This window comes from Anser anser (assembly GCF_964211835.1).
Source record: "Anser anser genome assembly, chromosome: 9".
Lineage (NCBI taxonomy): Eukaryota > Metazoa > Chordata > Aves > Anseriformes > Anatidae > Anser > Anser anser.
In genome coordinates, this window is record NC_139729.1 from 14,512,457 (window position 1) to 14,530,113 (window position 17,657).

Consider the following 17,657-nt stretch of genomic DNA (forward strand, 5'->3'; position numbering starts at 1 on the left):
AATGAGCCAGCATATGTGGATACAATTCTGCATCTCAGTAGCTTGTATTCCCAGCACAGATCTTTCCCCAAAACAGAAGGCCAACAGCCTGATCTCACCCTGACCTTTTTCTTCCTGCCCTTGGACTCTCAGGACACGATAGGTATTCGGTGTTTCTTGGCCACCTGGAAGGTCTGGTGTGTGGGTTACAAAGTCAGATAGGCTGGCCACCCTGCTGTAACCTCTCGCTGTACAACAGTGCCCCTTCTCCCACTTCGGCTGAGGACCTCCAAAGCAGCAATGGAGATTTCATTAAACAGCCCCAAACCTACAGTAGTAGTAGATGGAAGCATCAAGTAATTTTATTAAGGAAATGGCAGTCACTGGTGGCCTTGTCTGAATTTGAGAGAAGAACTCATTTGTTGCAGGTCTTCTAAAAATCTCTCTAGAGACAGCAACAATCAAGCAACAAACTGAACAGCTTAGCGATCGCTGGCCACTAAAATCATTGCCAGGCTCCTTTGCTGGTATCAGTTGGGAACGAGAAAGCTTCCTTCCCATGCTTGCAGTTCAAACATTCAAGCCCTAAACAGGCACATCAGTGATTAAAAACTAGAATGCCGGATCCAGGCATGGCCAGCAGAACAGAAGTGGGCTGTGTAAACATACCTCCAAAATCTCTGGTACAAAAAGGAATTAAACTAAGGACAGGAAAATAGAAACCGAACTGGAACAGTGGGCTCAGGGAACTGCCCTTCCTTCTCTCAGTACACAGCAGTGCAAACCCACTTAGCTCTCTTCTGCTGCACAGCACCTCGCTTGGATATTTTCTGAGGGCAACAATACTCTACACAGGCATTTACACAGAAATGCCAGCTCTGAGTTTGGGTTCTCTATATATCTTAGCTGAAATAAGAAATGCTAAAACAAAAGGACAGCTTTTATCAGGTTTTCAGTGTTTCCCAAGCACTGTTTCCAAAGCCATTAAGAACCTATTTCTTGCCTTCTGACCTAAGACATTTTAATAGTCTGTGTTGTTCTGCCTCAGTTATAAATCTGCAGAGGGATCAACTAGCAAACAATTGTTTTGGTTACTTCTCATGACTAAGAGACTGCATTTCCTAATGACATACTCTTTTTCAGGTTTCATTTGGTTTCTCAAGGTCAGTGCAATATCATAGAGCAATTAAAAAAAAATAAAAGTCCCTTACCTGTGGCAGAGTGAAGACTCTCCAAGCTCCAGTATCTGGACAGGACACCTCTCATCCCAGTACCACCACCACACACCACCCCACTGCTGTCTGAATCTGAACCCGGTGAGAGCCCGGAGCTTCCACTGCTACTGCAGTTTTCTCCACTGTGTGCCCCACTGGACTCACTGGGGCACTGCTGGGTCCTCATGCAGGCAGGTAAGAGGGAGAGCCAGGGGCTCTGCTGTGCCGAGGGAGAAAATGGGCCGAGCGCTCTGTAGCTGCTCCCAGGGCAGTGGTACCTGGTAGCGCTGTCTGAGGACTGAGCTGGATTCCTATCCTCCTCTCCGCTTGTCTCGATGCATCCTGACATCATGGGGGTCCACTAAGGAGGCTCCCTCTGTGGCATTTCAACTGCTCTCAGCTGCAGCTTCTAACAGCTGATTTTTATTACAGCCAATTTCAAGGCATTAAAAAAGCAAGGGTGGGACAGAGATGTTTCCTCATAATTTAACAGAGCTGTCAGATGAAAAATAAATAAGTGGAAATAGTAGGATTTCATGCTTTTTAAAAATGCCCAAGTGAGAGAGACCTTGTGTTATCTGCTTCCCCTGAGAACTCGGAAAGGACTTAACATATAAACTAATCATGTTTAGAACTGGCTGTGGCTGCTGCTGCTATTAAAAAACTATTTTTGTAAGTCCTCAGAAAAAAAAGAATTCAAAATGAAATCAAAGCCAGAAAAACACATATTGAGATTTGGGGAGGTTGCAGCTGGGAATTTTGAAAAGTCATTTAATATCCACTCCCAGACTATAGACTTGGGATGGTCTCTATTTCAACATGGGATCTTTGTTAGAGGCCTCAGTCCCACGTGAAACAGCATCGCTATTTTTAATTAGATGGTTCTATTTCTCATTACCTAGCATGTGATGCAGTATGCCCCTACAAAAAGGATTCTGAAATAATGGTAGTTTCCCAAGAATGGAGAAATAATTATACTGTTTAACTGCTTTAAAACACCACAAAGGTTTTATGGTAAAGGACATTTCCTGATCACCACTCTGCTAGAGGTATATAAATACCTGCCTTGCAATGGTAGATTTGTCGGACACTATCAAAAATAATTTAAAAGTAGCCACATAGTTTGTACCATGTATGGCAAAAAAAAACCTTTATAATGTTTCTTGTGCTAGTCACCAGAACATGTGTTTTGATTAAAAGATCAGAACTAGATTGCTTCATTGTGAATTTATCCAGGTCAGCTCAATGGTGGCCAGGTGAGATTCAGTAACTACTCACAAGGGTTTGGACTGAAGTGAACAAGCAGCTCAGCACCACAAGCACAGCTGAGAGGGGGGCAGTCACCCACAGGTGGGACACAAAGGAATGTGCTGAGAAAAATCAAACTGCTCCTACCATTTGCAAAACGAATGTGTGTCTAGGCACCCAAACTCAGAACTAGGAGCATAATTTCATACAGGAAGTGAAAACACTTGTTTAACTATTTCTGTGTTAAGTAATTCTGCCCGAAGTAAATAAAGTCACATTATTAACATGGCCAAAGCCAGCTCCAACAGTGAGATCCCTTTGTCTGTGCAATAGCAGGGAGTACTTTAGGTCAGCAGACTGTTGTCTTACTGAATATTTACTAAAAGAGACATCCTTTGCCCTCCATCACTGAAGTTTACTATAAAGCATCCAATCATACTAAGACAACTTTTGAGTCCTTAAACATTTCAGCTACTCCTTACAGGAACCTTACAAGGGTCTCCACAGTAACAGCAAAAAACAAAATAATCTCTCTCCAGTTGACTGTTAGCAAAATAAATAAAAATCCTTCAGTTATCATAACATATAGCTATCAGAATGTATCTTATCCACTTGCACCAAAATATCTTCCCCTAATGCCTCCCAATACAGAAGTGGAAATGTGCTCCCCATTTGACTGCAGTAGAACCACTCTTCTCTATTGATCTAGTCCTTTCAGGGCCTCCTAGAACTGGCTGCATTAAAGTACAAATTGAGAGAAACACTGCCTGATTATAATAACAGGGGAGAAGGTAAGTAAAGTGTAAACAACAGAGATGAATGCAGCTGTTTGGTGGATTTGGGGCATTGAGAAGAGGAAGGGACAGCACAGGTCCCTAGACATGAGAGGCAATAAGATGCTACATTCAGTCCCAGCTATCCTACTTCTGCTCCTTCAAATCTATGCTTGATACAAGAGGAAGAAAATGCCAAGTAGCTTTATTGGTTCTTGACTGAACTACAAAACCAGACAGTATTCACAGAGACCCTGTAGCAACTGCCCTTGCTCTGCCCCCAACCTGCTTAGGACACTATCTGTTCTTCCGCTAACCCTCCCACTCTCTGGACTGAATACACTTGGCAAAGACCAAAAGATGTTTATTCAGGGCCAGAGACAATGGTGCTGTAATCCTAGCAGAAGGTACTACTGCAGTATGCATATGCACTGAAAGGCATTTTCTAGTGCGAATGAAAGACAGGAAAAATACTACAAGCCATGCTTTGGCAATAACAATTTAAAATCAGAGTTTTAAAACTACAACCCACCACAGAGGAGTTCCACCTCAGTACAGACCTCATAGCCTTATTTATTTTTTTAAATCTACATTGACTTTTTGCTGTGACATTTGATAGAGAAGACAGTACCATTAAAGTTGCCGTAGCAGCAACTGTCTCCAATTACAGATTAGGGATCTCACTGTGCAGCTTGACCAAGCTAGTCGAGGTAGCCCCAGCCTTCGGCAGCCTGATCCTTAATATCTGCTGGATGCTTTAGACTCTGTAGTCTCTTACCTTTTGAACAGCAATTGACAGGATCATTCAGGATTTGCTAGGATCTACTTTTTCACTCTTTACTCCACAAAAAGTTTTTATTGATATGCTAAATCTTTTACCTCAATAGCTAACATATACAATCCCACTCAACCTGCTATGACAAATTTTCAGGAACTCGGCCATCACTTCTTGGCCCAGATTTTTATGTTGGATGAAAATCTGAGTGAGCACATGTTATCAGAGACCTCACAGAGTGCAAATATTTGTGGCTGTGATAAAACAAAATCAAGGCTGACATAGCAGGTCTAAGATCTCTGTGATTCAGAGAGAGAATGAAAAATACAATAGGCAAAGTGATTACTTTTTAGCCACTTAAATTCAATGGTACTTCCATGGGTTGATTAGAATGGTATTGCCATTTCATGCTACAGCTACGATGATACATTTCTGCATATTTGCACACCGCTTTTTTGTGTCCCTTCAAGAACTAAAATGACAAAAATGGGAATAAATAGCTCTGCTTATTATTTTTTCTGAACAACAGGATTGCTAAATATTTATGAAACATAATGAAGTCCTGTTATTGAAGCTAATATTTTCCCTCTTGAATAGATTTCTCCACTGGTTGTCAAACATCTTCACATTAACTGTTGCCAAGTGTGAGCTTAACAGCCCATCTATAGCTGGGAAAATAAGATGAAAGTTGGCCACATGATGTTGAGTAAACAAACAGTCCTTTTGCCTCTGAGAAAAACTTTCCGTTATACCAATCAGGCCAGAGGATAACTCAGAATCATTAAGTAGTCACTGTTTTCCAGGCTCTCAACAGAAGACTCAGACTTTGAGAACTTGGCTTGCCTATTGTTACTGCTCATGCAAGATTTCCAAGACCCCTAGTACATTCGTTAGTACAGGCCAGCCAGAACAAATGTATGCGTCTCAGGATGGTATAACCAATACCGCCACAGCAGTAGAACACCAGGGCATCTGTAGATATATGATAGCAGGAAAGTTAAAGGTCTTTGGCTGTTTAAAGACACAGGGAAAATTGCTAGAAAGATTCAGCCTGCATTTAAATAATGATTTAAGATAAAGCAGGCTTAAGGTCTGTTGTAGCAAAGCTGTATGAGACAAATAAGACCTTGTAATACATTAGTTATGAGTTCCTCTTTTCATGGGGAGACAACAGATCTTGAAGGTTTAAGGGTCATGTGTGACCCTATCCAAAATTTTCACAGATTCTCTTAGAGGTAGCAAGGGTAAAACTTCTGTTAGAAGGTAACAAGGACAGGTACAAGGAAAGAAATGCCTCTAGCTAAGAAGCACAGAAAGCAGTAAGAGATGGGACTTCTAGGAACTACAAATCCAAGTCTTAGATAATTGCCTGTATCTGTCACCTTGTGACAGTCTCTGGCTGATAAGTCCTGATGAAGAAGCTTGGAAATGGCAGCACCTCCCTCTGCTCTGGTCCTGTGGGCTAGTAGCTCCCATCCCCAAACTGCCCATCTCCTAGCTTGGGAGCAGTCTCAGCTACATCCATCAAACAGCTTCCCAGCAACACAACCCAATCTTAGGCAATGTCTTCATGTTGCAAATAAACAGATATTGGACTTAGTCGAGAGACAGGGAAGGACAGCATACATAAAACAGCCAAAGGACAAACATGCTGATCCACTGCTTTAAAATCCAAAGCCTTGTTACCCTATTATTGCTCCCTCCTGTAATTGTGGGCCCTCCCTGTCAGCCCTTTCCTGGTGGGTCCTGGGTAAAATGGTCTCAAGATTTCAGAGGCTGCTGAAAAGGTAGAAAAGCATTCCCATATCTACATTAGGAAGTGGCTTGTGTCCTAGACTGGTCTTTCACTCTAGCTTCAAATAGCATGGTAAGTCAGGCAGTAAGGGACAGATATATCCCGCAAGGTGCAAATTGAAGACATGGGCATAACAAGACAACTACAGGGGAAAGATGCATGATACTCAACAATAGTACCTACCAAAGCATGTGGTAAAGCCAAGAAGGGCCCTCCAAAATGTTTAAACATTCCTGATTAAGCATGTTTTTGTTTGTTTGCTTTTGTTAACCTGTGTGTGTGTTTGTGTGCTTAACCTCCATACTTCTCTGGAGGAGGCTCAAGACTCTGTCAATCTTTGCTGAATAGAGAAGATTAGTAACACCTCAACTGCTCTTTATTTCACAGATGTTAGAGCCATCTACTGGTTTCTTACAGTTTTCTCAAGTGGCTGCCCTGGACAGAAATGGTAACAAGAAGGTAGTCTGCAAAACTTGATCAGAGATAAAGAGCACCACAGCATAGCTGATTCTAACTGCTGGAATATCCATATGACAAGTCTGAGCCCATCTCACTTCTCCCAATTTGACATAAAGGTAGAAAGAACAATGTCTCAGTGCCCTAGTGCCAATGACTGGTCTTGGAATCTAATGAGTACAGCAGATATGGCGTTAAAAAAATGAAGCCCTTCTCCCAGCACTCATGATATATTTTAGCTGGGAATAGGTGGCCTCACCTAAATTAGTAAGTTTGTACACAGCTACACTCTTGTTCTCAGGTAATAAGTAGATGCATGACAAATTTCACAGCCATGCATGCCACCTTTTGGGCTAGGATCATGTCAGCTATCTTTTTATACCTGAAGAACTAGAGAGGACTGTGAAAAACCAAGTGTCCCATTTCTAGATAGCATATAGACAGCTACAGGACTACCAATTAGTCCATCTAAATCTATTCCTTTTCTCCACCCATCATATGTGAGTATATATACACACACAACATATACATACACACACATTATATTAACTCTCTCAGGTCCCAGTTGGGAATTATCATGAAATTTGTATCAGCTGTGACTCAGAAGTTACTTCTATGACAGTGGCACTTAGGGATTTCAGCTAATATCAGAGACGTACAGACAACTTGACAATGATAGGTTTCCATCTGGGATTTCCACAAGCTGAGGTGGCAGCTTTTAAAATTCAGCCAGAGAGCTGGTCCTAAGTGTTGGGGGCAACACCAAATGCCTGTGACAGCAAATGATCAAAGCCCTCAGTGCTGAGAGAGCAGAGGTAGGGCTCCTGACACCATAATAAGTAATTTTTTTTTCTTATTTCCAGAAAAAAACTCATGATTCTGTGCACAAGTTGTACTATGCGTCAGAAAGCAAAACAGTTTTGCTTGACAAGATATTCTGACCATTCGACTCTGATGTAATTAGCAGAGTTATGGTTCCCTAATTAGGTAATTCCAGTAGTGCTTAATGAATGGTACAAAGAGACTTTCTGAGCCAGAAAAGGCAGCTTGGCACCCAACCGCAGTTGCCTTTTTCCCTGCCTAGATTCCTAGGTACCAAAAAACTCCCCTGTAACCTGTTTTTCTTATCCCACCCCAAGGATCTATAATAGAGATATCTGCAGCATTTGGGTCAGCACTGTCAGATGAAGAACTTAAAAGCCTAGCAAAAATACATCTCAGTTTAATAAGACGTCTTACATTTTAACACTGAAAAAAGTGTCAATCACTGAAAATGAAGCAGACACCATACTTCATGTGCATTCATTGTAAAAATACAGCATACTTGTTCTTTAAGATGATTCTTTTAAAGTACAGGAAATTGTACCTCTAGAGGTTCATTTAGTTACTTTAGTGCCTAATTAGCAACTTGAGAAGAACCTCACTGTAACTACTGTAGTGCTCTCCAGCAAATATACAGCAGGGAGTCTGATTTGTCTGCAGAAACCTAATTCAAAAGTGTGATATATATGACATCATCCCAGGTAAGATAGAATTCTTAGGGGACAACACAAGTGTTTTTACACCAAGCCACACTATCATTGCCTTTAGTGAGCTTTTCTTTACTCTAAAGCTAACCACTGCCTTTAAGCGAATTTCTACTCAGATATAGATGGAACACTGGGTGAAAATAAGTTAGTGTTTATCATTCCGTTTCCATACTCAGTAAACCAGAGTATAATTCTCTTGCAGTTCATGTCAAAGTAAGACTAGTGTACACACCAGGAGCAGAAATGCGCCGTTTCCAGCCCACGCAGTCCAAGCCTGTCGGAGTGCTCTGGGAAAATGGATGCAGTTTCAGTGGTAGGATGTCAAGAGCAACAGCAGATGTGATGGATGCACTCATTCCAGCCTGCAACAATAGATGGAAAACAAAGACATCAGACATTAAACTTACATACCCTGGAGGACAAAATACAGCACTCATCACAGAACACCTTATTCCCCACCTCATGCCTGCTCATGTAAGTAGTCCATTAGTAGACACATATGGGTGGCTAGAGAGGATAGAAAACAGCAAGAATGCAGGGAAAGCTACAAGGTAATAACAGGAGAAAGAGGATAACCAGGTACTGGATTCACGTTCACATACTACCATGCGTACCTACATTCACAGAAAGTCACACTCCTTCCTATGAAGCACATCACCACAAGAAGTCATCCTACCACCTACAGAACTAATTAACCTTTGCTTCCTACAACTTTATGTCTCATAATTGCTGGTTTGGTATTTAAAGATTCAATAGGCCTTTCCCCTTCAGAGATTTCTTAGTAATAGTACATAGCCATAAAGGATGCAGCCAACACTACATTCTTCCTTTCAGTTAAAGGTATAAATAGGATCTCTCTCACCTCTACCTGTTGTTAGGTGTTGTTTTTTTTTTTAATAAAACTTACAGAACTTCATGAAATTTTGAAAAAACTATACCATTGCCAGATGTCATTGAACTAAGAACTTTTAGTGCTTTGAGGAGAAAGACATGCTCAAATATATATAGACAGCTCAGGACACCTGCCTCAGTTGGTCAGGCTTTAAAAGAAAAAAGCTGTGCTTTTTAGAAGAAATCACATAAACTACTGTCATAAAAATAGTCCAACCACCCAGACTAACCGACTCTCTCCTGCAGATGTTCATTTCAAAAAATTTTAAGAAATACGCCAACAAAATCCAAAATGTAAGCAAGGCTGTTATACTTTTTCTGCATCAAAACCAACATTTTCTGACAATCTTGCCACACCAAGAAACAATGGTTCATCGATAAAGGGAAATGAGACCAACATTCTCCTGGTACATCATCAAGAAATCACTTTAAAATGAGCAAGACACTATAAGATTATAGATCATCTGACAATGAGTGATACAGACTGTAATCAAAGTCACTGAAGCTTGCAGTACATAACGCTGATATGATTTTCTTAGTTTTTTCTTCCCTCTTTTCTCCATCCCATACCCCTCCTAAGGCTGGCATACACAGAAAACAAACATCAGTGACTGCAAGTGACTGGGAGAGCAACTGAAAAGCAGCAGGTCAGCAAGCATTGGTCCTATGGGCATAGCCATCTTTCACCTCTGCGTGGCTACTGCCCCTTCCTTCTGCTACTGTGACATTCAGTTACAACATCGCCGCCCTTCACAGAAGGGAAAGGAGAGCTCAGGATATCGAGATGCAACAGTTTATCTATGATCCTTCCTTCTCCCTGCCAGCCCACACCATATCACATCAGCATAAAGTCCATTGACTAGCCTAGATGCTTGTCTCTTCTTTAGAAGATGGCTATTATCCAAAACATCCTTCCAAAATGAAACAGCAAACAGCCTACTGAATAGCCACATACTGCCCAAGCAGCTGAGAATGCTGCTGCTCTGTTCCTGGTTTGTTTTAATCTTCCTAGACTTACTTTCCAGAAACAGAACACAGTCAATATTTTGTCACAAATGACCATCTCCAGAGGGACAGCACAAATCCTGTTCAAATTAACCTGAGCAGGCCTGCTTGTCTAGAAGATCACAACAAAGCCCCAGTGGGAGCACACGCTATTCCAGAGACAACAAAATCAAGCAAAACAGGGAACATACTGAGCTATAACTCTGAAAATACCAAGGGTCTAGATTAGTTACATGAAAGGTGACAGAAAAAAGTGTTGTTCTGTTTAAGACTAGGAAGCAGCATACGCATCAGGAATCTATTACAGTTAAAAACTGCAGGGTTTATTGTTACTACTCCCTTGGACATCAGAACAGGTTTCAGGTACGGACATCATATGGTTTTTACTGCAGAGAAGTCAGATCTGTACAATCCAAAGGCAGGAGAAGAAGCACTTCCAGAGATGTCAGCAAATGTGGGCAGGGTTTACCCCACCCCACAAAGGAAGGAAAGGGAAAGGAGGGACAAGAATATAGTAAAGATCCCTCTTCCACATTTTCTGCTATAGATTCAAAGGGATTATTTCTATGCTTTTATGAGCAGCAGTTCAGCCCCTGGCAGAGGCATTTACCTCTGTTACGTTCCTGTACTTTGTACTTACTTCATTCAATCCCCTTTCCAAAGTGTCTTCATTACCCTCTTGAAGTGTATCTGAGGTGCCCATAACGCTCATAACCATGGTAGTGCACTGCAAAACTTCATTTTCTCTTATTTCAGATAGGGTAAAATCAGGTTTCCGGGAGCCATACTCAGGACAATAAGCTAAATATCTATTTTTCACTGCTTCTCATTTCTCTTTCAAAATAAAAGACAGAGCTTTGCTGCACTATACCCCCCTGGACTTAGTCCCCAATGAGTCTTTTAGGAATCTCTCTAATTTGGCAGTGCAGAAACTGTGTTCTAACAAATGCATGTAGAAGCCACATCTGTGCTTTATTACTACACACTAGAGAGGCCTCAAGCTTAACCGTCAGGTTTTAACTTTTTGTTAAGATAGAAAAGAGAAGGATGATAGCAGACAGGCAGGCAGTTAGGAGATGTCACTAAAGCAATTCTTGCAAAAATAAATCCCAAAACAGAATCTATCACCATTACATGCATCAGTTGTTTGGGGCACTGTGTCTGTTCCAGCTAGGGAGTTTCTAAAGCTTTTTGAAAAATAAATAAGTTTAAAAAAAAGGAAAAAGGAAAAGCATACCAGGCTACACTGCAAAACTCTTCACCATGTGAAAGGCAGAGCCAATGGCCAAGCAAAAGAAAGCAGGCTCATGCATAACCATGTGAGTTTCTCATTCCACTTTGGAAGATGCAACCTTCAGAGGTTTGCCACAACCTGCTAAACGTTAACACTTTGAAGTAGAACATTAGAAGCTGCTCAGCTTGTTACTGGTAGCATTTCATTATAATGGACAGCTGGGCCAAGCTTTGAGTTTGACTCCAGGGATTTACACAGATTGTTTCCATTTAAAGCAGATCAGCAATCCATTGGGCCTAAGCAAAACAAAGACCAGTACATAGAATTGTTTAGCACTGCCATTGCAAGTGGTTATTTTTTAGTCTAAAGCTAGTTTCTTGCTTGTCTGCATCTGAATCCTAACTGCTAGCCTTCAGGATAGCTTCATATATCCACTAAACTCAGTTGCCTACATGGACCTGAATGACAGAGTAGTAGCAGAAATCAGCACTGAAAGTTAAGAATTTGCCTCTGTTCATCCCTGGTGTGCCCTATTCACTTGTTTCCACGACACTGCAGCATTACCTTGTATGCTAACCTGAGCCTGACTTAACCCAATATGAATTAATATAACTGAAGCCACACATCCCAAGACAGCCATGTGTCAGGAAGCATCAGACTTGCAATTTCAGATCTAAAGCTACATACAGGTACATTCTTTCAGTTGCAAAAGGACAACAGACAATGAAAATTTTACAAAGCTTCTTTTGTGATAATTTATTTCTCCTTATCAGAAGGATGCCAAAATCCTTCTAAAACTGCCCCCAAACGCTGCAGCTTGTGACAGCACTCCCACCACATATGAGGGTATGAATAAGACAGCACTATTACAGGAATAAAGCATTAAAAAGAATAAAATACAATAGGAAAAAGAAGCTACATGATGACTATTATGAGTAAAAAATACAGGCTAAAGAATACATTCACATGGGCATTACCAGAAATAGCCCTTGAATCCCAACACTTGTTTCAGTCAGATTTGGTCTTCCCACAAAAAGTATTAATAACATACACAACACACTCAAATCAACAGAAGTAGTAAAAAATAAAATAATAACAAAAAATAGCTTTATACTACTAGTTATCTTCTATTCAGAACCTTGCTCTGTTTCTATTCACTGCTGCTACCCAAAGAAGAATAAACCAGAAAAGCAACTCAGACCCAACCCCCGCCCACCCCCCAACATATGATGGTAAGTGAAGATACTTCAATGAGAACTGCGGCAGCTGCTACCCATTACACACCAGATCACAATTTAGAGGTATGTTTACACCAGAAAATAAGGGTGGAAATGCCTAAAGAAGTTGGGTTTTGGCAGCATCAGAATGTGCAGTCAATCAGCATTCAAGCTGTGTAAGTTGATGGCTCTAGGGGAAGCTATTGGGGTAACAGTTCGTTCCTCTTAGAAGCACTAATGGTCTCAGTGCTAGCCGACATACCCTGCAGCACGGGCTATATTTCCATCAATATCCATCCTTGTCAAGCAACTGTAAGGAATATTTTTAGTATGTTTTACTGGCTTCTGTTTACTAGTGAGCTTAACTAAGCCGGTGATGCATTTTCCCTGGCTTGTTTCGTGCCCATACAGCACTAATTAGTCTCTCAGAACTCTGGGCATAGTACAAAAATAATACATTTTCTATTTTTAAGAAATCATAATATACACTTGCCTTGGGAGCATTATTCAGTATCTTCAACACATAGGTAGTAGTGGGGCTGAGCCAGGAAAGCATCCTCACTGAACAGAGCGTGGGCAATATATCACAGAATCATACACCCAAACCTCAACTGGCAACATTTTCTTTTGAAAACATACAAATACAAATCAGCCCAGATTTTAGTCCCTTGTCTGAGTAGGAGAGAACAGCGGGCAGTTCTTCTGAAACCCAGTTTATGGAATTGGCCTGGCTTTCTGTCCCAAGTGTCCATCGGCTTCAATAGGCGGCTCCCCCAGGCAGACGGGTATGTGGCAGGAGGTTCACCCTGCAAGCCCTAGCACATGAACTTAGCTGTGTCCAGTCAGTGTTTCCCCCTCATCATCACAGAACTATTTGTTCACATAAGCTCAGGCACATGCTGAAGTGGTGGTGACAGGATTGTGGCAGCAGCTCCCCTCAAACATTGTCATTTTGATGCAAAACAATCCAGAAACAGGCAACTAGGACAACAGAGAAAGGGAAACAGAGAACAGACCAAAACAGAAAACCCCAAGGAAAGCTTTTATTTGAATATCTACAACTGATTTCAGCCATTTTCAGAAGCTTCCTCGGTATTGTCAGCAGAAGGTGCATGGGGTGTCCCTCTGATCTCATGTCCTTTTTACCCAGAAATTATTTTTTTTTAATGTGTGAAGACTAAATTTGGCTCTTGGATACAGATTCACGGCTCTCCCTGAAGGGAACAGACCTTAGCTCTGGATCCAAGAGTAACAGATGCCATCAGTGTGAGTCACAACAGTCACAAATTTTGTCACAAAAAATCACAATGCTGACCTAAAAGTGTACCCCAGTGGAGAGGAGACTACTGGTACCTAAAACTCCAAAGGCAGTATTCTCTTAGGCACTTCAGAGTGTGAAGTTGCCTCAGTAAAAGCATGGAGTTGGCCTCAGATACAAGGGAAATCTAATTTATAAGTCCCTTTTTAAAATTATATAGCAATGCCACGGGGCACTGAAAGAGATTTCATCAGCTTAATTTATACTGATTTAAGGCAACTTTGATTTCATCCCTGCCCTCCCTATCTTTCAGTCCATAGAGCAATCTGGTGCTTTTGCATCCTATTGTCCAGCACGGCACAGGGCAGAAACTGCTTGCTTACAGCAACTAAAACATCCACCGCCTCTAAATCACCACTTATGGGTAAGTTTAGTGTTTAAATAATCAGTCTCCGCAGACTAACAGACCCAAAGAGAAGCAGAGAGAACTGGTACCAGACAAAGTAGAAGGACAAGAATATGATGACAGTAGAAAGAAGAAGCCAGAGCAGAGAGAGGAAGACAGTGCCAGAGGAGGACAGTGTACGGTTTCTTACTTTTAACTGGTCCTCTGGTAGGTGTTGCAATTGAATCCCTCTCTCTGGCTGTCTCTCTTTCTCTAGCTTCCTTTTCTGGTTCCTCTCCATCCAAACATCATCGAAGCTGAAGCACTTATAAAGGGATTTAGGTCTCTTCCTCCTCCTCCTTTCTGGAATCTCCTTGTCTTTTTCATCTGGAGCAAGGAAGGAAAGCCTCCAGGCTTTGTTCTCAAGGGTGGAGATAGGGCGTGGGGATGGTGGAACCAGGAGAGGCCTCCTTTTGCGATGGGGAACCCCTTTCTCATTTGGACTCTTTTCAGGTGGTGTTTGACATTGCTGTTTGGTCTCCTGTTTTACAAACAGCGGGTGAAAACACACAGTTTGTTCATCGGAAATTTTGTTTGCTTCAAATCAGTTTGAACAGAAGATGGCAAAACTCAGTTATCTAGCCGCAGAACCGTTCAGAGGAAAATGTTTCTCCAAGAGTGCTGGCTGGCTGAAGGCAGCCTGCCTATTCATTCAACTTTCTCCATAGGTTTAGGGGCACTCCACCCTGAAACAGCAGTTCTGCTACCCTTTGAGACAGTGCAGTATATGCTCCCTCTGCACAGGACAATGTCCTTTTCACCCTCATTCTAGATGGCATATTACAATAACGTTACTACTGGGATGTAGGTCACACTGTCTGTATATTATTTGCAAAGATAGTGTCTCTGAAAATAGCATAAAGGCCAGTCTTATCTGTCTGTTTTTCCCACTGTACTTCAGTTATACAAGGTGAAAATGCTTCCTAAATGGCTGCAGCTCTGATAATATTAAGCCCTGTGCTTTCTGATGGTGTTCTTTATGCCATCCATTTTATTTGCTTGATGTTGGGCTGAGAGAAAGGAATTGCAGCTTTGCCCTTCACTCCCATGTGCTTTTACTGTGTGGTTGCACAAAATCACAGCTTTTATAGTGGAACAACTTTAGATGCCCTGAGATATCTAACTACTACGCCAGGTAGCGCAGTTAGAATCAGTAATATTTAAGGTGGGAGATAATATCAAGGAATGAATGATCTTAGGAGTCTCCTTTCTTGCCAAGGAAATGTCAATGACAATAGTATCTCTCCAGTTTCTTTCCAGTACGTTTGAAGAAACCAAACAATGAAATCCTTAAACCACTGCAGGCATTCCCTATCTGTTCTCAACTGAACAACACTCCTAGATCAATTTTTCATTGCCCCTGGGAAGACATGCCACAGTCTAGAAATGCTTCTTATCTACTAGATGCTAAGCAGAAAGGAAAGCGTGTCCTGCTGGTATTCTGTGCCTAACCCCAACATATTGGAGACAAAAAAGAAGAACTTGCACAGGCCCCAAACATGGGATATATTAGGATGGTTCACTCTTGCCTCCTCGGTAACACGATTATGTAAGTAAAATCATGTTGCAAACATGTAATGAAGACCTTGCCACATGGGCATATTGGTAATTGTGTAGAGTTGTTCTATCCTGCTGATTTCAACATAAGATCTTTGTCTTGGCTATAATCTGGAGAATGGTAGCCATTAGCAAGTAATGACAGAGGGACTGTTGTGTGTTCCATCAGGCTAAAAAGGGTTACTTACCCATGTGGTAGCCAGAGACCTCAGGGGTGAGCTGATCCATTGCGGTCTGGTACAGCAATTATAACATGAATAAAGCTTCAAGGAACTTCACAACTGTTCATTTGTCTAGCAATAATGCCTTTATTGATGTGGGACAGAAAGGGACTTTTCTTTAATACCACCATTAAACTTAATTTTATGACTTTTTTACTTAGCAACATATATAAGGAATGTGTTTAGTGTTTAGATAATAAGTGTATTTGCAGCATAAATTCTTTCCAATGTAGATTTAATTGTCTCTGCTGTATTTTCCAGAGACACCTGAAAAAAACAGCTTCAATTACCAAAACCCACGGGCCATGGAACAGAATGCAGTTCTACTTAATTTCACAATGTCATGAAAATGGAAATAAACAAACCCCCTATCTGCTTGAATAGATTAGATGTCGGGACATTTACTTCAATTTCTAGGCTCCATTTATCCATTTTGAGATACTGTATTATGCAGCCTCCAGAAGAATCAGTAAAATTAAACTGTTTTTATATGGCTTAGAAACCATTTAAATTTTTCACAGTTTTATTTAAATTCTGTAATCTAGAAATCGATTTAAGTAATTATTCATTTGCTCCTAATGGCTACATTCCAGAATGTGGGCTTGCCTTTTAAAGGCTTTATACATGCCGCATCTCTCCATTCTTTTCTAGGTGCTCTTTTGAGCTACAATTTACAGGTCGATGATTTTATTCATCCTCTGACAGGCTTCATCTCTTGGCAATGTTTTAAGAGTACCTTCCATACTCTGAGTATCTTGTATTTTGCTAGGCTGCTGTAAAGCTGCAGGTCTCTTCAGAATGTGGTGTTAAGTTTGTAAGTTAGGTTGATACCCATGAAAACAAAAGATTTTCAAGTAGAGAGGACAGAAGGGAATAAAGCAAATTCTCTTCCCCGTCTGCCCACAGCAATTCTGGTACTACAGCCCTCACTGCTCAAACTGCCACCCACATGCTTCTTTAGAATCCAGACAGCATAAGCTAAAAAGGAAAATCCAAACAATCAAGTAAAAAACTTTCACTGGGAATATGTGAGGAGTGGTTGAGGGAACTGGTTTTATTCAAGCTGATAAGGGAACACTAAAGGCAATATAAGAGTGGTGTATATTAATTTTGTAGTTACATGGATAGTGGATCCAAGCACTTTCATAATGTCAGATAATCTAACAAGACAAAACCTGGAAACTGTAGTTTGGAAAATCCTGGTTGAGAAATATGAAGAAAATTTTCATCAGAATCCTTTCCCAGAGAGATGGTAAAATCTCCAGCATTAGATATTTTTAAGACTTGGCCAGACAAAGTCATGGTTTTCTCTATTTGTTGTTGCTACTAGTCCTGTCTAGAGAAGGAGATGGGATTTGATGACCTCCTGATGTCTTTTTCAACCAATCTTTTTCTGTTTGTTTTAAACAAAACATCAAGTAGGAGTAAGTATAGGGTAAGACCATTTTGAAGGGTACCTTACACATTTAATATAACCTGGGATGTGAGAGACAAAGGGCAGCATCTTCAGCAAAAGCTGTGCAAGGGCTCATGAGAGTTGAGCACAACCATCCTCAGATGCAGAATTGATCAAGCATTTCCAGATTCATGAACTCTCTGAAAAGTGTCTGGCTGGGGTGTGGCAAGAGACTGAAAATCTCATACCCTCTCTTGAACGCCATTGAAAATCTACTCAACAAAATAATGTTGCCTACTTCCTAATGTCAAAACTCATCATCAGCAATATTAAAAAAGTAGCATGACTGATCCAGGTTCTGGGATCTCACCTAACAGATCAATCTCAGTCACTCTGGTGGTTTGTGCTTAGTCACCAAAAGAGATTCCTAAGATCCTGGCCACTTACAATTTAGAAAATCCTGTCTGGGATTACAAGAGGAAGTCTCTGCTTTTAAAAAGGCCTGAAGCAACTGAGAAATCTCTATTGAAGACATACTCTTTTCCGTGAGAACTGGCCTATCACAAGGAAATTAATTTGTTACCAGGATTAGAATATAATGCAGCATCAAAAGGAGAGCCAGAAAGAGTCCATATTTTTTTTCCCATTTGCTGTAGAAAAGGCA

General features: G+C 41.0%; 1 protein-coding gene across 9 annotated transcripts in view; it reads right to left on the reverse strand.

Moving 5' to 3' along the window:
• The window catches only part of ARHGEF4 (Rho guanine nucleotide exchange factor 4), a 215,060-nt gene that overhangs the window by 94,969 nt on the left and 102,434 nt on the right, over positions 1–17,657 (reverse strand). For 4 of the 9 annotated variants that reach the window (XM_083849078.1, XM_083849082.1, XM_083849083.1 and 1 more), the window contains 2 exons: positions 13,971–14,300; positions 8,002–8,131 (listed from right to left, as the gene is read on the reverse strand). In XM_083849078.1, the coding sequence (XP_083705204.1) occupies positions 8,002–8,131; positions 13,971–14,300 (460 nt within the window). The other 5 variants (XM_083849079.1, XM_083849086.1, XM_083849088.1 and 2 more) reach the window with 5 other exon arrangements.